The sequence below is a fragment of the Anopheles funestus genome, chromosome X, assembly GCF_943734845.2.
Source record: "Anopheles funestus chromosome X, idAnoFuneDA-416_04, whole genome shotgun sequence".
NCBI classification, from domain to species: domain Eukaryota; kingdom Metazoa; phylum Arthropoda; class Insecta; order Diptera; family Culicidae; genus Anopheles; species Anopheles funestus.
In genome coordinates, this window is record NC_064597.1 from 2,540,899 (window position 1) to 2,566,840 (window position 25,942).

General features: G+C 42.9%; 1 protein-coding gene across 3 annotated transcripts in view; it reads right to left on the reverse strand.

Moving 5' to 3' along the window:
- Positions 1–8,008, reverse strand: part of LOC125766229 (potassium voltage-gated channel protein Shaker) — a 126,368-nt gene extending 118,360 nt beyond the window's left edge. The window contains exons 1-2 of one of the 3 annotated variants that reach the window (XM_049431996.1): positions 7,801–8,008; positions 1,322–2,862 (exon numbers count right to left, since the gene is read on the reverse strand). In XM_049431996.1, the coding sequence (XP_049287953.1) occupies positions 1,322–2,433 (1,112 nt within the window). In that variant the 5' untranslated portion in view covers positions 2,434–2,862; positions 7,801–8,008. Of the gene's footprint in view, positions 1–1,321; positions 2,863–7,800 lie in introns of those variants that run through there. The other 2 variants (XM_049432005.1, XM_049432014.1) reach the window with 2 other exon arrangements.
- Between the last annotated feature and the right edge of the window lie 17,934 nt (positions 8,009–25,942).

Genomic DNA, 25,942 nt, shown 5'->3' on the forward strand with positions numbered 1-25,942 from the left:
TAATTTTTATATCAACATATTACAGGGTTCTTATAGTCTCTTAGCAATGTTTTTTTGTCAACTTTTGACTTTTTAAGTACTTTATCAAGGTTAATTTAAATTAAATTTTTCGTGCTTTCAATTCAAATATGATTTTCAATATTTTCCATCAACATGATTTTCCATAAATCAACCTTATTTATCTTTGCATGTTCAAGGTATTAATTTTGTACTAATTTTTAGTACAAAAGGTACTAATTTTTACATGGTTTAAAGCCTCTTAGCGATGTTTCTGTCAACTTTTGACTTTTTAACTACTTTATTTATGTGATTTTAAATTTAATTTAATTTTAAATTTAATAAGCTTTCAATTTCAATATGAACGTTAAAATTTTATATTGCAAATTATTTAAATTCCTTCCATGAAAAACAAAATAAAATAAAAATTGGAAAATATGACAGAAATTTGAATCAAGTTTAGTAAAAAATTCCAGGGAAAAAACCAATCATAGCATCGGAAAATTATATGAAAACAATGGAAAAACAAAACACAACATCAAACAACAAACAAAACATCGGACAAGTGACTACACTTAAAACCCCTGTAATTTTCATCCCATCCCGAAAAAACTCGCGTCACGTGAATATGTGTGTGCCAAGCGGAGCTGATGAAGCGAGTAGGGAGTAAAGCATGTGCGTGAGAGCGTTGCGTTATGCGTGTAAACAGTAACGGGCGAAGCCAATTCACAGACTAATACACAAGGTACGGTACGGTAGTATACAGGTACAGCATAATCCATCGCGCGTGCGGCGTAATCAGTTGATAATCAGGCAAGAAAAGGCAAGAAACGGTGTGGCATTTGTATATGTGTTGGTGCGTGTATGTTGTATACAATTAACGGGGGGGGGGGGGGGGGAGAAGGAAAAGAAATATTGTAATCAGAAAAAATAACCACATAACCAACACAAAGCAAAAAAAATATCACACACACGAATCGGTTTCCTTACTGCCGGTGACAATAAATACGGGTGTCGGGCATCTGGCGGCAAGTGTTACAATCTACGTGTCTACCAACATAAGCTACCAACGGAAAAGCATCCGCCCATGTGGTCAATGGTGTAAGGAAATTAATAAGTAACTGGCAAAACAAATTTGCAACCAGGCGAAGGTAAAACAATCGCACTTCGAAGAAGGGGGAAACAAAGGGGGAAAACGGGGGGGGGGTGAAAGGGTTCTCCATGGTGCTAGAAGAAGGGGGTGGAATGGGGGAGAGGAAAGGGAGGAGCGAAAGAAAGAGAGAAAGAGAGAAGGGTAGCGAGCGGACGAGGCAGGAATAGTTACTTCGATTGTTGTTGCTGTTGTCGCGCTGCGTCTCCATTGCCGGCGGCCGGTTGTTGTTGTTGATTCTGTTGCTGCAGTTTCGCCGCTAGGTCCTGTTCGCTCGAGTCCTTCTTGCGGCGCGGCCGCCTCATTAACGGGTCCGTATCGGTGGCGCCAGCACCCCGCCCAGCCGCTCCGCGATTCCGTGCTGCAGCACCACCACCACCCCCTCCGCCACCCCCACCCCCACTTGGGCCGGTAGGGTGAGGTTTTGCTTTCGGTTGTTCCTGTTCCTTCACCGTCGGCAGGCCCCGCTTCGCCTTGTTCGCTGCCTTCGAACCTTTGTTCGTGTCTGTTGCACCACCGCCTCCACCTCCACCACCACCACCCCCGTGGCAGCAGGTGGCGGTTGATGTGGAGGACGAACGGCGCCGGGTTTTGCAGTAACGGGCGAAGAAACACTGGCAGGAACCGGACAGGTTAGAGTCATCGACCGTGTGCGGCGTGTCGACGGTATACTCGGAGTAGAGCGACACCGTACCGGCGGTCGCAAGCGGTGCCAGCTTCGTGTGGATGTTGTTGCTGTTGTTGTTGTTGTTGTTGTTGTTGAGCTGATTAAAGTACTCGTGCTCGTCCAGGTACGCTTGCTGCAGGTACAGCTCAAAGTTAAGCCCGTTTGCCTGTACCGGATTGACGTACAGATGGTGACCGCCACCATTTTGCTGCATGGACAGCACGGTTGCGGGCGGTTGTTGTTGCTGTTGCGGCTGCTGCATCTGCTGGCTGTTGTTGTTCTCGATGTCAAGCTGTGACCGGTGCTCCTGCTTTTTGCGCTCGTCCTTGCCGTGGGTGTAGTGGTGCGGGGTCTGCAGATAAGCGCTGGGCGGTGGCGTAACGGTGGCCGATGGTTGCGTTGCTGGTGGCGTATTCAGAACGGTCGTTGGCATAGTGGTACGGTCGTTCCGGTGCGGCGGTACAGCAACTGTTGCCGGTTGCTGTACCGTAACGGTGCGGTTCGTTTGCTGCGATGGAATCGGTGGCGTTAGGGCGGAACCGGTACCGGGCGGTATACCGGCGGGTGGAGCAGTATTGCAGCACTCCAGCGATTCAGCACCGGTACTGGCGGCACCCATTGCCGCTACACAAAAGGCTTCTTACGTACGGCCGATTGCCTACCTGCAGGCGCTTTTCGTTCGTTTGCAAGTTCGTTTTATTTGCAAGTTTTTTCTACTTGTCTGATGCACTTATCTTATCTTTTCGTATGATTTCAATATAGTTTTTTTTGCGATACGTACGAAAAACTTTCACTTGTTTTCGTTACATTTATGCACACAACATTGAAAGACACTTTGCACTTATTTTTTACCACTGTTTAGCTATCTGTTTTTTTCAACCAAACTATTTTGTGTTTTGTTTTTATTTTGTTTTTTTCTTATTTTAATTTGACTCAATTTTTAATAAGCACTGGCAGGTATGTTAGTACACGTTGTATTAATTTGTTTCATAAAACTATTAAAGTGTTTTATATTTTACAACTTAAAACTAAGCGAACACATTTCTTTCTGAAATTAGTAAAATAACGATTAAAAATAACTCTAATTTCTACTTTAAGTCTAAAACACGTTTGAAGAACTACATAAGCTCAATAATTATCTTTTGAAAGCTGGAAAATTAATAACAAATCCTGTCCAAAAACCAAAGGCCTTATTTACCACTCGGACTTTACGTCTGATTTGCAGACGGGCTTGCCTGTTAGTGTCCCGACGGTTAGAGGCGCGCCGTTTCGCCAACATCACACAAACACACACACACACGCACGCACACATACTACATACAAATCGACACGGTGCACATGCAAATATTGTGGAGCTTTTATTTGTGTTTTTTTGCTCCTCGGACTTTTGGCTTCCACGACAAAAAAACAACAGCAAAAAAAGAGGGAAATGTTTTATGTCGCAAGTCTACAGGGTTGGTCTGGTCTAGCAGTAGCACGACTATTTTTTTTATAAAACACGCACAAGCACACACACACACACATAGCCACAATCAAGTACTCTTGAGCGCGACAAAATCCAGAGAAAGAAAATGTCTAGAGAGAGGAAAAAAAATCAACAAAACCAAATGGTGTGGTCAGATTTTGTCCCACTAGTCCCATTGCATTAGAAGCACGAAAGCGCAAAAGGGTGGACAATGGGGGACACACACATGGCGACGGCTTAAACACGCGAGAAGGAGAGAGAGAGCTAGCGAAACGGTGCAATGAGGGAGAGAGCAGCAAAAAGCACATAAAAAGGGCCTCGTTTTGACAGACTCTCGAGAGCTGGCGATTCCACTCCATGTTGCTATTGAAACAACCCTAATTACCTACAACAATTCTAACCCCCGCAGTACCACCCCCACCACCCCATGACGAATTGTCTTGTCAACAGATTTTTTATCTTTTTTTTTCTAAGTTTTTGTTCCAGCAAAACGGTTTGGCCCACGGTCAAAAATGCCAATTTCGGTGGACAGAAATTGGCCATGGAGCTGATTTATTTAGTGGAAAATGTGTCCATTTGATCCCACCCTCTGTCTTCCTTCTCCCCAAGCCTGAATCGAGCAAAAAACCCGAGGCACACTTAAGGTCGGGCAATCGTTATTGCTCCGGTGGGTGAACGAGGCTTAAATCAATGCTCGGCGCCACTTGTCAACACCCTTAAAAACCACTTTACAGTGGGATAGTGGGAAGGAATCCGATTTGTACCCCACTTTTTCCGTTTTTTGTTTTGCTTCATTTTGAGTGTGAAAAATGTGAACCCTACCCGAACCGTACAATGGATCATTTGTTGGCAGCGAGTTTTATCCTCTTAAATATTTTTTTGGTTTTATTTTTTTTTGTTATTAAAAATGAGCTAAAGAAAAGAAGATTATTTTTCTACTCTAAGCTGTCCAGTAGGACAAAGCTAGTAGGAACAAATTGAGCAAGTTTTTTCATCAATATACTAAAGAGGAAATTTTTATTAAAAAACAGAAAAAATTTACATAAAGTTATTGAAATTGTTTATAAATTATCAACACTTTAGTCTTGAAGAAAAAAAAGTAATAAAACTCTTACTTGATAAAATAATTAACAGTTAAAAGTAAAAATAATTGAATAAAATCTTTGGATTAGAAAATAAAAGTAGAAAAAAAATCATCATAAAATCAAATCATCAATCTCTTTTAGTAGAAATCTGCCATAGAAAGGTATTTGTAGTATATGCTCAAACAGTTCAAAAGAAAACCTTGGTAGTGGGAGAAAAGTAAGCAAGACAACAAGCACAGCACGAGAGAAAGCAATAAAAGCTAATGAAGAAGAAAACCAAACCACAGCACTAATCAACAGACTCAGTTCCGATCGGGCACCATTCGTTGCAGTAAGACGTTCTTATTAGCTTTGTTTGCTTGCCACTTTCTTTCCCGTGCTTTCCCTCTTTCCTGTACCTTTGCAAGAGCTATTTCATTCGTCTACACCGTTCGTCTCGAATGTCTGCCCCCTGGTAGAAGCGTATCGGTGTGCGTTAACCAGCCCCGGTTGGTAAGAAAATCAGCAAAAAGGATCCCTTCCCCATTCCGAAGCGCTTTCACCGAGCGACTACGTTTAGGCAACGTGTTGCAAAAAGGTGTTTAACGATAAAATACGAAACTTGTCGGAAGAGCGAAAGAGAGAGAGAGACAGAGAGATAGCGAGAAGCTACTGCTTCCACCGATTGGCCGACAGGACGCGTAAGGACTAGCGTACATACTGCAGATTTTTTCGTACGTGAATCTCGTGAACGTTTCCACCCACCAAAAACCCACCCTCTACCCCCCCGCCCCCTGCTCAATGGAATGCCGGTGCTGGCGAAGGTCACCGCTAGGATTTTGCTTTGCTAAAGGATAACATACTTTTACGTAAGATATGCTTTGTGAAAGACGCACCGGCTAATTCGATTCGCGACGTGCTGTGCTATGCGAAGGTTAGGCAACACGATAAACGAAGGAACGCTTTAGTTCGCAAAAAAAATAAATACCGAGATATATTAACACCTAGTCTGGGTGTGTGTGCAGCCGAGTTAAGCAAAAAATTATTTTTGAAAAATTCCTAAAACGAAACAAATGATCAAACAAAGACGTTTTAAGCAAAGTAGCAAAGGCATATAAAATAAAAAAAACAAAAAAATAACACATTTTACTTTTAAAAAGGGAAAAAAGATGATAAACAATATGCTAAAGAAGTAAAGAAATGAAAATAATGACCCAATAACAAAGGATAAATCAATTAAAAATTAATTTTACAACATTTGAGTTTTTATAAAACAAAGAAGATAGAAAAAGAGGATAAAAAAAAGCTAAATAAACACAATAAAATATTATATTCTAACAAAACAGTACAACAATATCTAGACAACGTCAACAACAAAACTGGCAGCAGTAGAAATTAAATTGCTGTCCACTTCTGTCAGTTGCCGTTGATCGGATTAGTGTTGCTTTTTCTTCGCAAACATTTTTACACTGTGTAGGTGTTGTATTATAGTGCTTAAATTGTAAACCTTGACTCACTAGAAGTTAAAGCACGCAAAGGAACGGGGTCCAATTTTGCGGAGGTTATTTTTTATACACAAAACCAGGATGCGTTCTAGCACACACAGGACGAAACAAAGGAGGGTAAACTATTATCTCTTTCTCTCTTTCTTTTTTTTCTCTCTCTCTCTTACTACACCCACACAAAAGAAGGCAACATCATTGCAACAAAAAAAGGGATTCCAGTCAGCTAATAAGCGACGCGGTCTCTCTAAACCGAGAGATCAATGCCGCGCTTTGCCACGCTACGGCTACCAGAACCTTTTATTAGCTTTCGGTCTCTTTTTCGCATTGATTTTTTCTCTCTCATTTAATCGCATACACACACAGGCAGCAGAGTTCTCTGGCAAATGGTGGTGCTTGTGTCTCTTACCTCCAAAAAACAACAAAAAAAAAAACATTATTCCCTCTGCTCACACTGACAGACAGTAGCCCCTTTTTTCTCATACTTTCTCTCCGTCTCAGTACAGTTAACTGATTCTGCGGAAAGTGTTTTTTTGCTTTCTCTACACTAAATTTGGCATGTTTTAAAACTTCTCTCAAATAAAATGCCATGCAGACATAGGCATTAATATGCCAGACACAAACACAACGGTCAGGACACCGGATTAATCTGATCCTCAAAGGTAGCGGAACAGGTACGCTCTCCCGAAAAAAAATTTGGTAAAATAAAACCAACAAAAAAATACACCCTTTTCTCACCGCTTTTGCCTAGCAACGTTAGTAGCTAAAACAATTATAAAACAAACAATGTTTGAAAGGAAAATACTTTCTCTAAAGCATACCAAGGCAAAAAGGATGTTTTTACAGAGAAACACTATCAAACATAATCGTATAAAGAAAGGATTTAACTTCACAAAAAAATCACATTGTAGAAATATTATACATAACAACAGTACACCCAAAACGCATTCACGCACACACACACACACACGAATATTCACAATTACATACACAAAATCTAAAAAAAATTGCTGTTACACAGAATACACGTGTATCTGACGTATATCGTTTCACGATAAATCCGTTTTTTTTGCTTATGGAGAGAGGTTGAATTTTTAACATTATTGTTTGTTTTTTGTTTTTTGGTAATTGATTGTTGAAAGGGTTTGTTCGTGATTCGTGTGATGCGAACCCTGGGAGCGAACTTTTTTTCCTGACGTTCGCCCAGTACTATCAGCATCCTGCCAGGATATGGATGGTTGAAGTTTTGCGTGATTCTGTCCTGCTGTTCTGTCTGTTTAGTTGATCGAAGACACTGGTTCTTACTGATAGGCAGTTCATAATCAACCCCCGATATACTATTCTATCAATAACAAACACACACACCCACACAAACACACTGAAAGGACCGTCACACATAAATTCACACCGAGCGAGATGAGCAAAAAACCGTACCACCTCCGGTGCACAATGAACCGACAGTCACCGGGAACTCGCACTGCTTGTTGCGGAAGCCCGTGAAGTCGATTTGCGAGTGTCCTTTCCGCTACCGGTCGCTAGCCAACTGCACTTCGAGGACCCGTACGGACTCCCGCCCAGCCACGACTATTCGTTTATGTGTGTATGCTCTTGTGTGTGTGTGCGTGTGTGTTTTTGTGTTTTTTTTGTTGTTTGCTCTCCCACAAAACAAATCCCCCCGTTTTTTTGTGAAGTGTTTTTTTTTGGTTTTATGGGAGAGGGGGGAAGCAAGTAAGCAGGGGGAATGATTTGGTACGCGGACTCTACGCACCAGCTGACGCGAGCTGGAACGAAGCGGAACCGATCGGCCACCGCCGTAACATTACATCCGTTTCTACCCTTTCCCCCCCACCAAAAACTACCCCCTTTTGCTTACAAACTACACGCACACACACACGCACATACACACAAACCGAGCGCGCCCGCGCTCAAGCACACACATAGAAATATAAATGTACCAAAAGGCACCCGGATTGTGCCCCTCGACTGGGGTTTGCCGCTTTAGCTACTTGTGGACTCGATGCTCACCGACAGCAGCGTTGTTCTGATGGACGCTGTTGACTTGCGAGCAGAAAGTCGTCCTTTCTCAACACAGGACCCGTTAGGATGTGAGCACACACACAAACACACACACACATTTGGTAGTGTATGCAGGACGCACGTGTAATTTTTTGCCCACCCCCACCCCACCCTCTATACGCGACGACAAAAGAGCGCGACAGTGAGAGAAATGTAAAAGTGTGTGTGTGTGCGAGAGCGAGAGAGAGAGAGAGCGAGTGTGTGTGTGTGTGTGGTTTGGAGCACGAGCAAAAACCGAAACCGGCCGTGTATCAAGTATCGACTTGCAGGCGCACTATAACACCGTCCGAACATTGCTCCCGCACATCCCACACAGACACACACACATACGGAGGAAGCTTAAGTGAACTCTTTCACCCTCCCTCCACCCCCCAAATCAACCCCCTGTTGTTTGTTTCAAATGGTTAGCGCACAACCGCCTCCACCCCCTACCCTACCCCCCCCCCCCCCCCCCCCCCCCCATTATCGCCAAAATCTCCCAAAAACGACGAGACAGACCGATGAAAAGCCAAAAACCGCAACGGTTTCTGCTCGATCCTGATGCCCTTCAGCCGAAAAAAGCGCTGTAGTTTCTACTTCTTTTCTATCTTGTTCCCACCCACAACGAACGTTTTCGCATGTATGTATGTATTCAAAGTATTCGGGTTCTTCTTCTTCTTCTTCTTCTTGTTTTCGGCATACCATTGTTGATCACTCCAAGGCGATGGGTTTCGTTCTTTGTGGTTAAGAGCACACACGGCGAATCGTGGAGCTCTCACCAGGAGTTGTCGAGCACCATGTGTCGTCGAGGTTAATTTGTTGCAAGCATTGTTCGCAACCGAGCACCAACACTTTTGAGCCCATGTACGCTAAATTTCCCGCACTCGAAAGGCCCTCAATATGGGAGGATTGCAAGTTATCGGACAGGTTTTTTTTTTCATTTGCCCACCCGCTACGGACGCAAGATACGATTGCTTCAAGGGCAAGCTTTTCGGGGCAACTTTTTCGATTTGTATGCATGTGTGTGTGTGAGTGTGAGTGTGTGTGTGTGTGTGTAGAGAAGGTTGCCTTTTTTGCTATGCATGAATCATTTTCGCTCGCGTGTTCCGCATCCACCCATGTTACCCATTATGCTAATATTCACCAAAACCCAGTGTTAGTGTTACCGTTCCTCTTCATGCCCGTTTTTTACTCTTTACGAGGCTGCCTGGGGGTCTCTGTTACTGTTTGGTGTTACACTTACACACCCATACACCCATACTCTGCACTGAGACTGTACGGCCTTGATAGGCCTCTAGGTCTGATCTAATATCAGGCGCGCTCAGGCGGTACTGCGCGAACAGCACAGAGGACAGGAAAGCAAGCTGGCCAAATGATTCGATCTCGCCGAACCAGCGAAGTTCCGCGAGGTCGGTAATTCTGACCTGCCTTCCGTACCAATTTACGGTTCCCATTTACAAACGGCTCAGCTCGCCGATCGCGTGCGTACGGGCACTTCACCGTCGGAAGGGATTTCCCGCCTTCGACTAGAGTGGGGGGGTTTCTTTGTTTTTTTTGGGTTTTGTTTTGCACGAAACAACCCGGTCCCGGTCATCGTGGTTCATCGTGCTACGAAATCGTTGGCGCCAGGTGGCCCCAACCGGAATGTACCCTACCCCCTACCCCCTCCCTCTCCACCCAAAAACAGCCTTCCGTGTGCGTGTTCCGTGTGCCCTCCAACTGGTCCCTTTCACCATGAGCTTTGTGTGAGTGTGTGCCGTTTCCCGCGCTACCGTGAAGTTTGCGTGTCCGAGCGGTCCGGATGGTCCCGACAGTCGACATAAATTATCGTTCCTGAATGGTATGTCCGCTGTGCAACTGTGAATACCGCTCATACCTACCAGAGAACCGCATCCAACCTGCCCTAGAACGGGTGTTTTGTAGGCTGACATCGGTGCGATATGGCCACCGTGGCGACGGTTGTCTAGCAAATCCATAAAGCACTTTATGGTACGATTACTGTAAGCTTTAATCAGACGGAGCACCACCACCGGCAAGAGTACGAGAGCCCCCTTAATTACTGCTCACCGCGTCAAACTGAGGTTTTACGGCAAATGCCTTTCGACACATCTTTTTTTTTTTTAATGTAGTTGTTAGAACTATTAACTGAAGGAAAGATTTATTTAATGCAGATATATGAGTTTATGACAATTTTTTTTTATTAAAAATAAAATATTTCTAATTTTATTACTTTTCAAAAAATATTATTGTCATTTAAAAATAAACGACACTTTAAATGGTTTAGGTTTTTTCATGCTAAAACAAATTAAAATGTTTAGAAACTACAAAAAACATAGACATGTAAAACCACCCCCCAAAACACGAATGTTCATCGTGCTAGCTTCATCCGACGTTTCAGCTATGGATAATGTGAGTCACTGGTAGTCCGTAACAAAACAACAAATATGTGGAAAACTAGAAGGAAGAAGTTTTTTCTTTCTTTTTGCTTTAATCTAGCATATTTCGTGACACAAACAATTGTGTTATACGGTCAGTAATACGGTGCAGTGGTGGTGGTGATGTGCCCCGATGATTTAGTCGCTAGTGGCACCAGGCTTCACACGACAGATATTATCCAACTATGAATAAATTAAATCACAAGGCAAGCAACACACAAACAAAAATCTTTGAAAAACCATTCGACGTAGAACGGCACTAATAAAAAAAAGGAAGACGACCCGTAGATGGGTAGAGTTGCATCACCTTCAAAATCAGATACGGAATGTTTTTGTTTTTCCTTAAATCATTTATTACACAATCTGATCAAACGAGGGACACCGATTAAGATAAAAGCACCTAATTTTAATACATTGAAAACGATTATGCTTATGAATCATACTTTCTGTTCCTCCTGTAAGCAACAGTTGAAAACAAATGATGTCATAACAAATAATTCGATGCGTTTGTTTGTGTTCATTTACCTGTCAAACTTCAAAACTGTCAACTATACCAAATGAAGAACTATTCATGTGACAGTACGAATTTGAATTTGAGTTTGAAAGCAAATGATGTCATAACAAACAATCAGATGCGTTTGTTTGTGTTAATTTACCTGTCAAATTACTATTTATTTGACAGTACGAATTTGAATTTAAATTTGAAAGCAAATGATGTCATAACAAACAATTAGATGCGTTTGTTTGTGTTCATTTACCTGTCAAACTTCAAAACTGTCAACTATACCAAATGAACTACTATTCATTTGACAGTACTAACATGACATGTGCGAAGATATTTAAAATTATTTTAAAATTAAAAAAAGCATTTATTAATCGTTTCATGAATTCACCCATCCAGCATCTGCACGCGTCAAGAATGCTTCCATTTTCAATTTTTGCAAAATACTGAGCGCTGAAATCTTTCCCAGCTGAAATCGTACTCGGCACACGCGCGTAACAACAAACAAACGCGTTGAAGGTGTTTTGTTATTTCGGGCGCACGCTTACTTTCTCTGCTAGTGCCGCACGAGAAAGGTCGCCACAAAACTGTGGATCAAACCGCGTGGTTCCGAGTTTGCCGACGAAGGGCCGTCCTGCTGCAAAAAACCACATGACGGTCCGCAGGCAGGTGTTGTAATGTCACCACCAGTGTAAGTGCGCCACCAACAGTTTATATATTAGCAACTCTCCCCCACGAGACGGGTTTCTGTTTTGAATTAAAATGACAAACCCATAAATCGATATGTCAGACACTGTGTCGGTGTGTTGCGGTTGACTCGCCGCCCGGATGACTATTAAATTCCATAGTTTACACCGAATGTGTTGCCCGCTCCAAGCAAAAGGGGTGGAAGAAGAGGGGGGGTTGGGGGGAGGAGGGGAAATAGTACGAAGTAGCTGTATAATGGCAAGCAGAAGTGGAATGAGTAACAAAAACATAAAAACCAGACGCGCACACCCGCAGCACCATTTCATAATTCCGCTTAGCGACGAATTATTATTAATGTACGCTCTTGTGACGTTTGCTTCTCTCTTTCCCTCACTCGCCCATTCCATCTACCCCTCAGTCTAACTTTCCCATTTTGCTTTTTCACATATAGATATGTAGGTTTGCCTGTTTCAAAAGCAAGTTGCGGCACGATTTTTACTGCACACGATGTATTGCGCGTTTAATTTTATGCTCCCCCCAAATAACCAACTCCCCGTTCCCGTTCGGTCTTTCGCACCTAATGCGTCCGTACGGTATATGAAGACGCACGCTGTGGCTTTTTTTATTTTGTTTTACAGCATTTTTTTATGTGTGCCATTCCTTCACCCCCCCACCCCCTCCCGGATGGGGTGAGCTAAGCGCTTTGAAAAAGGATACGGACAACCCGACCGGTGATAGAAAGGTGCTGAAAAATTAAATCCGACAGAAAGATGTGAAATAGTGGACAATAAATCTCATTTCCCGCACGGCTAATATGTTGAAAAGTCGTGCAAAAGTCGTTCAAACCCGCGGGGTGGGTGAAGAAGAAGGTAAAACCATCGACCATTCATACCCGTTTTGCTGGAAGCGTTACTTTCAGTCGCAAGTACAGATGAGAATAATCACTCGGATGAGAGAGTTACAACAGAGTAAAAGAGTGGCTAAAAGGAGTTGAATCTTTTAATCACTCTTTTGGGATTCATAAAAAATATTGAACAAAACTAATCCTATAATTACTCTTTTGCGTTTTTAATCATTCACTCTCTGTGCCGACTCAGTGATTCACTCTTTTGTGATTCAAATCACTCAATTCAGATAACTCAACTGCAGGTTGAAGAGATTTGCACACTGAGTAAGAGTGAGTGAGTTTACTCCTGCAAAGGAGTTTATGGAGGAGTCAACTCAATATAAGGAGTACTCATGACTCTTTCTTGACTCACTCTTTTACGTTTTGACTCACTCACTCTTCGTGTTGAATAGCGACTGCAACTTTTATATTTTATAGAGGCTTTGGGCACTCAACTGCAGTGATTGCTGTAAATTGTTTGGCTAAAACTGTAGTTAAAAGCTAGTCATGCGAGTCGCTAGTCAGCTCGGAGAGTGAATGAGTCAAAACGGAAAAGAGTGAGTCAAGAAAGAGTCATGAAAATTCCTTATACTGAGTTGACTCCTCCATAAACTCCTTTGCAGGAGGAAACTCACTCACTCTTATTTAGTGTGATTATATTTCGCTAAAGTTTTCAATTAGAGTTGGATGAATCTGATTCAAATGAATCTGAATGAATCCTACTATAGAATTAATTGCTCCGAATCCGAATTCGAAACTAGCAGTACTCGGAATATTTAATTTGTGTTCAAAATTTTTGCTTCATTTTCATAAATCTTCACTGAGGATTCATATGACGAAAAACAACTCAAAACGAATCATTAAGCAATACTGCAGCGTGGTTGTCGCACGTAGCGCGTCCTCAGCTTAAGCAGCTTCCAAACGTAATGTGTCGCATGTGTTGCAAATGGGGGAAATGAAGGCTGTTGTTTTTGCAAAAGCGTAATGAGCTGTCGTGATACGATTGGTGGTGCCACATGCAGCCTTCACGGTCAACGATGTACGTACGAATGTTGCTCACCTTAACGCCGACGAGATGACACCCTGCGCTGAAATGTAAGCCATTGAGATAATCCATCGACGGTACCGCAGGCGGCACCGGGTCGGTTGGACGGGGGCTCCGTAACCGGTGTGTTCGGGGCGGCTCTCGGTTAGCTCGCTCGGGTACTGTGGCCACCTTTACTGCTGTTGCTGCTGCTGTTGCTGCTGCTGCTAGCAGGTTCCGTGCCTCATTTCGCAAAACAGGAAACTACCTCACCAAAGCCGTCCGGTGCTTTGGGTGTGTTTTTTTGGTGCTAGCTTTCTATCTTTCTCTTTCTCACACACTCGCTCGCTCGCTCGCTCTCGTTGTCGCAATAAATTGTTGATGGATGCCTCGATCGGTCTTTGATTGGCGCGGTTGTTCCAATATCCGATGATTGTATGCTGCCACAAATTGCTGCTCCTTCCGGTTGCTGCTTAACTACTTCACTTTAACTATATTTTTTCCTCTCACTTTTTCGCTTTGCCACTCACAAAACACCTGAACACAAACACACCCGAAATCAGAAACGCACTAGAGAAAGGAGTATTTCCTTACACATATACAACACACGCACACATACACAAAGATGCTGGTAAAGCTACTAGAAAGCACCCCAAAAATCGAGCCGTTTTAGTGCATCGCTTACTACCTTCCATTAGCTTATCTAAAACGATCCCGAGCCATAGTTTGGGGTGCTGCTGTATGCATCCTTTTTTTTCGCCGCTGGTTTGATTGAGAATAGAACACTCGACTTTAAACAAACAAAAAAAAAGGTTTTAAAGCAAAAAAAAAAATTCTACACTAATATGCAACTCTTCTATTCACTCTTCACTATTCATTTTTCATCTTTTCTTTTATTATTTTTTTCCTTTTTTTTTTTTTTAAACACTTTTTTTTATTTCTTACTTTTTTACAGCGTACTTGTACAAAGTGTATTACACTTTGTGATTTGTTTTATTGGTTTTAATTAAAAAAAAACAAAATCGAACCACTTCACATCACAATGGTAGTGCACCGCGCCACAATGGGAAGGAAGCATACAGATTTAATTTTTAAAATGTGTAGAAAAAAAATAAAAACAGCAGCCATGTTTGTATTTGTATAAAGCTAATGTTTTCAATACTGAAACTATTTCTCGAAGTAAAGATTTTATAGCGTTTACCAGAGCCAGATTAAAAAAATAAACAAAACACTACGAATTAAAAGACAATTGTAACAAGTGTGTGTGTGTGTGTTTCTTTTTCAAGAAGAAACAAACAAACAAAAAAACCACCACCAACAACAAACACACACCATAAATATTCTAACCCCGTTGACGGATGTGGGTAAAGATGACGCAGACTTTGCGCCATCTTATAGACGCAACCTTTCCGTGGGGTGGGGCTTTGGGGGGCTTGCTGAACGCTTCTAGCTGGATCCTTTTAACCTCCTTCCCCTTACATCCCTTTTCTTTAGTGCCGTCTGCCTCCTGCCACACACACACTGACACACACACACATATTCGACCTCGCGCAAAAAACCCTTCAGTCCCACGCTTACGCACGTTGCGCAAACAGCTTTGCGGGTACGGATTAGATTGGCAAACAGAAGAAGAAGAGCAAAAAACCGGACCGACGGTCCACGTTTTGCGGTTACATTTTGTTTCAGAGTATTTTCTCTTTTTTTTGTTTTCATTTAAAACAAGTATCAAAACTGGTAAATGCGCACATCCACACAGGAAGCAGTGGAAGCGTAAAATTTCTCATAAAAATAATTCCCATATCCTAACCACCCCTTCCCTTTACCGGGGGTTTACCATACACCCCCCCTTCATCCCCCGTAACCACAAATTCACAAGATTTGGCCAACGGGGAAGTTACGATTTAAAGTGTAGAAAAAATCCGTTAAAGAGAGGGGGAGGGGGGGGGTTGTTTTGCGATAAGAAGGGCACAAAGAAGGGGTGTAAAAAAGTATGCAAGAAAAATACACCTTCCCGCCATCAGGCTGTTCATTTTTTGTCTTCTTTTCATTTCCCAACCATGCCAAAATGATAGGACCACATTCAAATAGAAATATTTTGTTTGATGTCACTTGAATCTTGTTTGCTTTTTTTCGCTTTTCTCTTTTTGTTGTTGGTTTATTTTACACTTTTCACTCACTATTCTATACCTCACTTTGCGTTTATAAAATAGAAGAAAAAAATACAACAAGAACCAGCACGCTCGGTTTTAAGATTTATTTTTCACGATTAGACACCCCCTTACACATGGGGGGGGGGCGTGTGCACTGGATGGTTGGTGCTGGGTGATGGTGTGGTTGTGGGTGGGTGAGTTGGTGTGACAAATACAAGAAGAGGAAAAAAAGAAGTGAAATACTCACAGCCACTCACCCGAAAATCCCACACCCCAAAATACACGAAATCAGCTCGGTATCAAATGATTTAAAAATAAAGAAAGTAGTACAGGATGGGTTGCTTTTTTTGTTGTTGTTTCGTTTGGGGCAGTCGAGTAAGAGTGTGAATAAAGGGGCGAAGTGAAAGCGGGGGAGGGGTGGCAGGGGTGGGAGGGAGACAGGAATGGCTTAAAAAGAAGGGTGGGTTCGAGTGGTAAGAAAAACTGCACTAAAACCGAATACATTGGCAAACGCGCGCGCGTAGATCACGTATGTGCACGTGATCTTTTCTTCTTGGATTAATAGTATTAGGAGAGGGACGTTTTTTTTTCATTTTGCAATTTTTTTTCTTCAAATAATAGCAACAACAACAACAGCGCAAAAAAAACATTTCCCAGAATTTGATCGTGATTGCACTAAAAATGCTTCAAAATGGCAAATGTTGATCGCCACTAGGCTGGAGAAGGTAGTAGAAATTAACTTCTACTTTGTAAGGTTTCGCAACTACTAATTGTAGTGCTTCGTGCATTACAAATGTCTGGTGCCGAATGTATTGCAGGTTGATTGAAGAGTCACTGGACACACTACTATTGTGCGTATTTATTCGCACACATACAGAAGAGAAAAAAAATGCACACACACACACACACACGACGGATAATGCCCGAACGGAAGAGATGAAAAAAAACACACACACGTACACACACACACACACACACGCACAAACAGACACCGAACCGGAAACGGCAAGCCAAGCCTCTTACAGCGCGCCGTTCGTTTCGGGGATGGTTTGAAAACGCTAAAGCGTTCGCGGACACTCCGACACTGGTACTGGCCACTGACTGCCCGGCCGTCGTCGCCAGCTGCCAGGCGCGATCTTGCACGCAGATATCGCTCGCGCGACCCGGACCGAAGTTGCCGATTGCCGCCAATGCTCGGGTTGACGCGCGACGACAACGATGACGATCGAGCAGCTTTGTACCGAGACTTTTCCCACACCCTCTACTAGTGTGTGTGTGTGTTGAGGAGGGTTTTGTTGTTGTTGTGTTGTTGTTAGCTCGTTGTTCTGTTGCGATGTATTTTAGTTATTCATTTTCGAAACCCCACAACACCTCAATCCCAGGGTTTCTACCCCCTCACCCCCTTTTTCCTCCATCTCTTGTATATGTACGTATCCTTCCTGAAAATGTATATCCTCTCGCCCAAAAAGCCGATCCACTGGACCTTCCTCTCCGTGAAAAAAACACCCATTCACCCATTAGTATCAATTCAGTACGGTGTTGGGGGGGGTTTTTTCACCCTCATACCGGTAACTTCATCCTTTTTTTTTTTGGTGTCCATCGTAAAACCGTGCCAAGTGGACACCAATGCGGGCTGGCTGGTGATCGACATTGCCTGTACGGTAACGGGCCCATACCGTACTCTAATCTTAGCGCGAGAGCTCTTACTCGCACCATCGCACAACAATTGAGCGCATCACATAGGCTGCTGCGTGCCGGGAAAGAAGGATTAGATTTAGAAGCCATCAAACAGCGCGCGTGGCGAGGTGAAGGTAAGCAGTTGTAATGAATACATAAACTAAGTAGCTCCACTGATCACAATAGTGGTAACCGATATACTATCCTTATCTTCCCCCTTATCCCTCTACCCTTCTACCCCCTTTGTTGGAGGGAAAGTTAGAGTTTGTCCTGAGTGTGTCTGAAGATTGAACAAACATTTCAATTCACTAACCCCCTCACTAACACACCTACACAACCACAACCACAACACAGCACACATGCGCACGCAACCACCAAAGAAGGTCAAGATCGTAAAGCAACATCCAGCCGGTGCATTAGTGGTGTCTGCGTGCTCGGTATGTTGAACCGTGTATGGAACGTCTTTCACATTTTCTAGTGTTTTGTTCATATTTTCATTTCTAGTACCAAACTTTTACATATTTGCGTTTTTTTACAACTTTTCTTATTTGTTCCTTCTCTTACTATTTTGATATTTAATTCATATTGATGTTTTATTCTGCTTCTATGTTTCTTTTATAATTTGTTCTAAATATTTTTAAATCTTATTATTATTATTTTTTAATAATTACTTATTTTTCTCCGTCTTGTATATTTTGTAAAAAATAAATCCAGTGTTGGTAGAGTTCCAATGGATCCTGTTGCTGTTGCTTTCATTTTATTGTTATATTGTTTTATTTCTACTTTACACCTGTTCTTATCATCTTGTTTGATCAGTTATATGTTATGATTTTTAGGGAAAACTGTTGTTATGCTAACGTTTGCTTTTGTTACGTTAAGTTTTCATGTTAAAGTACATATTTTTGCTTTTGTTACAGCTTATTGAACATTATTAATTACTCTTATTTAAAATTTTTGTTTGTTTTCTATCGTTGTTGAATATTTTTCCCTCATAGTATGGTTGTGTATTTATTTTATTTTAGTTATAATTTTTTATATAACTTTTATACTTCCTTTTTCAATTCTTTCTACGCTACCGAAGGCAGTTCGGTGTATTGTTACACGCCTTTATAACTCTATCTGATAAACCACTTCACAGCAATTCACCACCAACGATCAAACGGAGCATCAGAGTTTGCTGATTGTAGGCCTTTTATTTGTCTGATTCAACCGTAACGAGCTAGAGATGAAACACGTACACACGCTAGACGCAAAACACCTGATAGAGTCCGTATCGTTGTTAGCCCGTCATCGTCCGTCACCAAAAACCCAAAACCATACCATCAGCACATCAATCTGCTCATCTGGCAAATCGCGACATCCACTCACAGATCGTTTTTACGATTTGCTCGCCCTCGATCGAGGGTTTGTTTCGTTTTTTTTTTTGCTTCTCCTTCTTCTTTCCCCAAGCCGCGCTTCCGCTACACTCCGCTGCCTGTCGCCTGTCGGTGACTGGGGTTTTCCTGCAGACCAACGTACCGATTATGTCGATACGGGTTGCGACCGTATCGGTGTTCCCAAACCCCCTCTGTAAGACGGGAGGAGTAAGACGGATAGGAGTTTGATCTTCGCGGTTCAACACTTTGCATCCTCGTCGTGCACGATCCCAACGATGATCAAGTATCGTGTCCTCTCTTCCTTCCCTGCTTCACCACCGTTCTCCGTCTTGTTCTGCTGCTTGGCTGGCCTGTACGTCTCGGCTTCCACACCGCTCTGCCACCCGTTATCGCCCGTTCACCCATCTTCTTCATCTGGGGACGCATCCGTTTTGGTCACTTCCAACCACTAAAAATAACCATCTGCAGGGTGGATAAAAATAGTCACCCTAACGCCGCTATACACAGCCAGCAGCCGGTGACCGCGAAAATGTCGCCCAGTGTCGGTTGAGGTTTAGCTGGTTGCGGCATTTTTCTGTCTGAGTATTATATTGTTTTGCGCGTTTTTCTTCTTCTTCGGCGTTTTTTGTTTTGCGCTTGGTTGTGGCCGATTTGTTTGGCTTGGGTATGGCTGTCAAACAGCATACGATCAGCATACACTTTACCTCATCTTTCCACACACTAGCGTATGGGCATTGTAGCACGAGAAAAGGGTCCCAAAATCGGGGTTTTCTTTTTGGGCCGTTGTGTGGGAATATTTTTTTTCCCCGATTAGCTTCCCTCCATCCCGACTGCCGGAGGAATTCGAGTCGGAATTCTATCGTTTCAAATAAGCGTCATCGTATTACAGCTGTAATTGTTCCATTAAACATAAACGCAATTAAAAATAAAAATTTTGTAACAATTATGTTTCATATGGAATCAAAAAGTGTCAAATTAATGATATTTTTAAAAATATATTTTAAATATTATTTTAAAATAAAAATTGAAAATTTTATTTAAGCGAAAAAAACTCTTCCTTACTTGCTTTAATACAGGCAAAGTCAGCTTTCTCGCTTTAACAACTCTCATTTTGTTTCTTTCCTCACCCTCCCCAAAAACCTTCTTCCGAAACCGAAAAACCTCCCTTGTCCGCTTCCCATCGTCCCAAGCTATTAAACCTGTTCACTTCCGTTTTACGCGCGGTACGACAAACGGTATTAAGTAACGATTTGTCGACCACCAGGCAACTTCCGTCAAAAAACGGCGAAAAACGAAAAAAAAGGGGTAACTACCCCACCCATTTTCCATCCCCATACACTCCTACCCCTATCTAGTGCTATGGTGATCGATGATCCAGGTTAACCTTCTTTTTTTTTTGCTCTCACACCCCATCACCATTACAACCCCCTTCCCTCCGCCCCCAAGTCCCATCAACCGAAGGTCATCAAAGTCAATTCATGTTCACGTTCGTCAGCCGTCAGACGTGTCGGCCGATTGTTTCGGTGGTCTATCACATCATACTACACTCTCACTCTCCATTTCCCAGCCCCATAGTAGTTACTTCATTTCCAAACGTGTGCGTGTGTGTGGATTTTTTTTCTCTCATTTTCGTTTTGGGTAATGGGCAGAGTTACAGCGTTTGTAATCGTGGTTGTCATGTTTCTCATCAACGTCAAACTTTTGCATGCATGTACCCCTTTTAGGCTAAGATAGAGCGGAAAAAGATAGAAATAGAGCAGGCGAACCATTAGATAGTGAGAGCCGGAACAGCTTCCTTACGACCAAAACCATCGACATACGTAACCGAAAGGGAAGTCGGGTTAGATTTATAGCAAAACAAATTAAAGAGGAGTGAAAACAAATACTCCAGTCTATTTATGATTTGCTCGTAATAAAACAGAACTAAAACTAAATGGAATAAATTTTTTTTTAATTTAAAATTTGTTTAAAAGTCGCCACAAATTATGTATTTTTGAGGAGCTGCTCCGTAAAAGCGGCTTTTGATTAAGCTTTTTTTTTAAACTGTTTTATATTATTCAAAACTATCACCAACCGCTCCGAGTGATTCTGTGGTGCGCCGTGAATGGTGCTATTAGTTAGAAGCGACTAGCAAAAAAAAACCCTAACAAAACGATCACAATTCGCAAAAATAATGCTCTAGGAAAAATCTCCTACCCCCAACTACCAACGGGAACAGCCAATTTTCCTTACAAAACATATGCGTTCCGCATGTTACGATTTCGAGCGGAAAATTTCGTCATAAAACCTTCGACAGCTTTCCAATCGGCCAAGCGCGGGTGTCAAATTTATGGTTTTCCATTGCCAACCGGCACACACACACATCCATACCGTCCCCGGGCACGATCGAACCGAGCCCTGGCTTGGTTTGGCCAATCGGGTTGAATTTCATAAATTTATGAACTCTCCAATTTTATGAACTAAAAGTGACCGAAGCTGATCGTGGGCGGAAGACCACCCCTCCCCCTTCTCCCACCCACCTGGGTGTCTGGGACCAAGACGACCGTGTAATCTCAATACAATGCACGATCGGGTAACAGATCTCTCTTTCTCTCTCACTCTTTCTTTTAGTGTTAGCAGATGGGTGGATGGGTGGGTGTGTGTGTGTATGTGTAATGGTTCGGGAAATTTTAAACAGCTCGGAGAAAGCGCATCTTAAGGGAAGAGAGGGTGGGAGGGGAGGGCAATGTAAATGTCGGTGACAAAAAATATATGTGAAAAAGCAACAAAAAAAACATCACACACACACCGAGAAAAAGTGAAACATTCGAATCAAAAGAAAGCCAAGCAGCAAAACGAACAAGGGAGTGGAACGAAGAAGGGATCTGGTGGGAAAGGGCTTACGGGGTTTACGGAAAGTTTATTTTTGTGATTCTCGCCTAGCAAAGCGCGAGAGTTTGCCCCGGTGTGCAAATAAAACGAATAACAGAAGAAAATAAAAAAAACAGACACCCAAACGAACAAAAACCCAAACGAGATATCGCCTAGCGTAACTGTTGTTGTGTTTGCGAAAGCCACGTTCGCACTTTGCCGAAATCGTCGAGCCCTTGAGCAAGCGATTGGCAAATGCAGAAAGACCGTCTATCGCTTTGCGGGGGGGGAGGTAGGGGGGAGAGGGAGGGGGGAGGAATCAAGTGGTGAGTAACAAAACGGACACGCGATGGCCGGTGAGCGATGATTAAGAAATAACATACCGAGCCGAAGCCGAAACGGCAAATCGGGACAGATTGAGCGATAATCTTGTTGCGTCCGTAACGGAGATTAGAGCGATTTCGGTTAGCTAATCTTCGCCCCGTTACACATTTGAAATGTTGCGAAAAGGGTGTGGAGAGAGGGGGGGGGGGGTGGATGTGGCAAATTTCGTGCAAAAACGGATATCATCCATCTTTACACTTTGCAGTAGTAAGAAAGTAATATTTCGCATTGCTTTACCAACACCAGTGAATGCGAACGATGCACGTAAGAGAACACTTGATATTAGACTGGAACACTAGAGACTAGATACACAAAATATTTTATACCAATTAAAAATGATTACTGACTTTTTTTGGGGGGAAAAAAGAAATATGTAATATTTATAATAAAAAGAAATATTTCTAACCTTATAAAATATTTATCAGTCTGTAACTAGAAGGCTTGACAATCTGATCTTAGGCTTATATTTGACAATTTTTGAAATTTTAAACTACAGCTTGGAGAGGTCCTCTCAAAACCTAATAGCAGTCTTGGGATTGTTTTACAGGTTACCTCGATCTGTAGGGATCCCAGCTGTTTTTTTAAACCTATAGTGGAAACCATTCAAAAGGACTAGTGATGTGTAATCCGGAGTGGAATCGTGGATCCACTCCGACTCCGCGTATGAAAAATTGATTCCTACTCCACCCAAAAACCAAAGTTGACTCCGGTGAGTCCGGTCGAGTCCGATGGAGTCCGGCCGAGTCCGATCGAGTCCGGCCAAGTCCAGCCGAGTCCAGTCGAGTCCGATCGAGTCCAGTCGAGTCCGGTAGAGTCCGATGGAGTCCGGCCGAGTCCGATCGAGTCCGGCTAAGTCCGGCCGAGTCCAGTTGATTCCGGATGAGTACGATCGAGTCCAGTCGAGTCCGATAGAGTCCGATGGAGTCCGGCCGAGTCCGGTAGAGTCCGGCCAAGTCTGGCCGAGTCCGATCGAGTTCGGCTAAGTCCGGCCGAGTCCAGTTGATTCCGGATGAGTACAATCGAGTCCGGTAGAGTCCGGTAGAGTCCGATGGAGTCCGGCCGAGTCCGGTAGAGTCCGGCCAAGTCTGGCTGAATCCGATCGAGTTCGGCCAAGTCCGGCCGAGTCCAGTCGAGTCCGATCGAGTCCAGTCGAGTCCGGTAGAGTCCGATGGAGTCCGGCCGAGTCCGATCGAGTCCGGCCAAGTCTGGCCAAGCCCGATCGAGTCCGATCGAGTCCGGCTATGTCCGGCCGAGTCCAGTTGATTCTGGATGAGTACGATCGAGTCCGACTAGCCATGGGTTAATTGTAAATTTTACAGGACTCGATCCGTACCTTCACCATCTCTCCGAGATCACCAACTAGGGTATTACATTCAAAGTGTTGGTATAGACCAGACATGTCAAACATACGGGAGGTCTTAGAATCTGGCCCGCGAAGGAAGAACGAGAACATCGATTATACCTGGTTTGGGTGAGACTTAGCTTGGAAAATTGAGATATAATTTATACATGTTGCGTGTATACTCGTTTACACTTAAGTAACACGCTCTTGAATCCCTCTTGAAGTCCAAACAACTGTTGAATTTTATTTCCTAGCTCCAACTCCAACTTCTCCCTCCCCTTCCGATATACCTTGGCCAGCAAGATAATTTTTGTTTGAAAACTGGCCCGCGAGCCAAAACTAGTTTGACATCACTGGTATAGACGTATAAGGCACGTCTAGGCGCCTGTACTCCAGAGGAGTACTCCAAAGGAGTACAAGAATCTCGATAGTTTACTGCTGAAGGCCTGGACCAACCTCAGAGAATGCGCCGCTGTTGCGGACGGCCCATGCCAGGTCTGATTGCCTCTGGAGGCTGAAGATACCGCTAATGGGACGGCTCTCTGCGCCGGTTATTACCATCCAGAGCAGCTATTAATCGCACCGAAGCCTCTTCTCTTTCGAAACGTTTTCTTCGATCCTTAAAGCGAGACAGGATCGTTCACAGGAATCGAAACCTCGCCACAAACGACGTGTGATCCTTGTCGTCTGATAGTCGCAGCCTGTCTTTCGGGTCCTCTACAATCAAAAGATGCAACGGCGTCATCCCTGCAACCACGCAACATGAGTCACGTTGGACGAGCTTCCTGAAGAACGTTCTCAGAGTTCGACGATGCGTTTTGACTTCAAGGATGTGTGCCCTCTTTCGGCAGGTCAGAGAACCAGGATCCCATCTGCTTAATAACCCTCTACTGTAGGGTGGAGAGGCTTCTACTATTGAGGGCTCTTCAAGAATTGAACCAAGCATATTGCATTGGTTTCATTACCTCCTCTGCTGATGCTTTTATGTGCCTTCTCGCTTTCTTCGCCAACGTGATCCTTCAAACGTTCGACATCCCTGGCGCTTTGACATCTCTGGCACGACTTAAACTTACAACGAGATATTCAAAACGTCCGGGAAAGTACAAAATTGAACAGAACGAATGTAATATCTCAACAGAGCGCAAGAGGAGCTAATTCAGAATATATTAGTTTATCATGTGAGTACCTCAACATTTTTTTTTACTTCTTAAGAGCGGGGCCTGATCCAGCCTAACCAGTCCTAGTTTCGGATGGGATTTGATGCCCAGTAGTGTCGTTTGGATCGGTTCCGTTGATCGCATACACCTCCGATCCACCACTATTTCTTTTTATTTGAAAATGGTGCATTTTATTTTTAAAATATGGTGTTTTTTTTCTCTAAAACCTATGTCATTTAACAATAATTTGAAAATTATTTTAAAATAACAAAAAATTAAATCCATTACATTCATAAAAACATTCTTCGATCAATAATCCTTAAATCTTACAAGGAGGAAATGCCTTGTGAAAATGTACTTCTTCAGCTTCAGAGGCTGACAATACGGCCGAAGCCGTAATAATTAATTATAAAATAAATAAAAATAATAAATCCTTAAATCTTGTGAACCATAAACGGTGTTAAGGATAAATAATCCACGGACACAGTTATGCATACGGCGACAAACCCTAAAATCCGATAGACGATCCTACCAACAACCGTTAATAAACAAAATCCCCCCTCCACCGGACAGGGAAAACGAATTGAACAACAAAATCGCGGCATATTGTATGTGGTAAGTTTGGTAATCTTCGTCCCAAAAACAAAACAAACGTTTCGGACCAGAGGAAAACGAAAACGTAAGATAGCAACAGTTTACACATGAGGTTTCACGGGTGTATCGGATGGGGGAAGTTGTAATCGGGGCGGGGATAAAAGAAAAACAAACCAAATTTAACCCAAAACCATTTTTGCAACACAAATGGCGTGGAAAACTCACCAGCTGCATTCCGAAACCCGTTCCACATGTATTTTTTTTTTATGCTAATAGATTTACTTTACATTGCCACCTTCAAAACGACAAGCCCCGGCACCGGAAAAAGGATGCGGTCCATTTAATGATCGGACCGCTTTTGTTCAGCCGAACATGGTTGCATTAGTTATAATGCCCGAAGGCACAACACAAAACCGGACGGCCAGTTCGGTCAGTGAGAATTAATATCGTTGTGTCGGTTACGGAAAGTGGAACATATACAACAAAAAAACAACACTGCACGTGCACGGGACAAAGAGAAGCAAAACATTCCACGAATGTCCGATCAACCGCATCATGGAATGGAATATTATTTGTCCATTTTCGTGCAAGACATTCTGGCAGCTGGGACATGCAGGGTGGGTGGTTCAAATGTGAAGCAGAAGCAGCAAAAAAAGACACATGATGGTTCCGATTTTTGCACATTTTCTTTCCGAGTAGCGGCACCTACCATATCATCCACTCAGCCGTAACACAAAGAGTGAAAGCATGGGGAAGAGTTTAAGATTTTCCTCGATTATTTATAACTCTCCTAACTTTTTCCCGGTGATGATACGGGGTTTTTTTGTTGCTGTTGTTGTTGTGTATAGTTTTATGCTTCTCAGTGCGTTTGCGTGAACACAAGGATGTGGTTGAATTATAACTGACAGCACGTAATAGAATGGGTACGGGTTTTTAAGGGTTGATATCATTTTTTTCTTCCTTTCAAGCCTTTCTTTC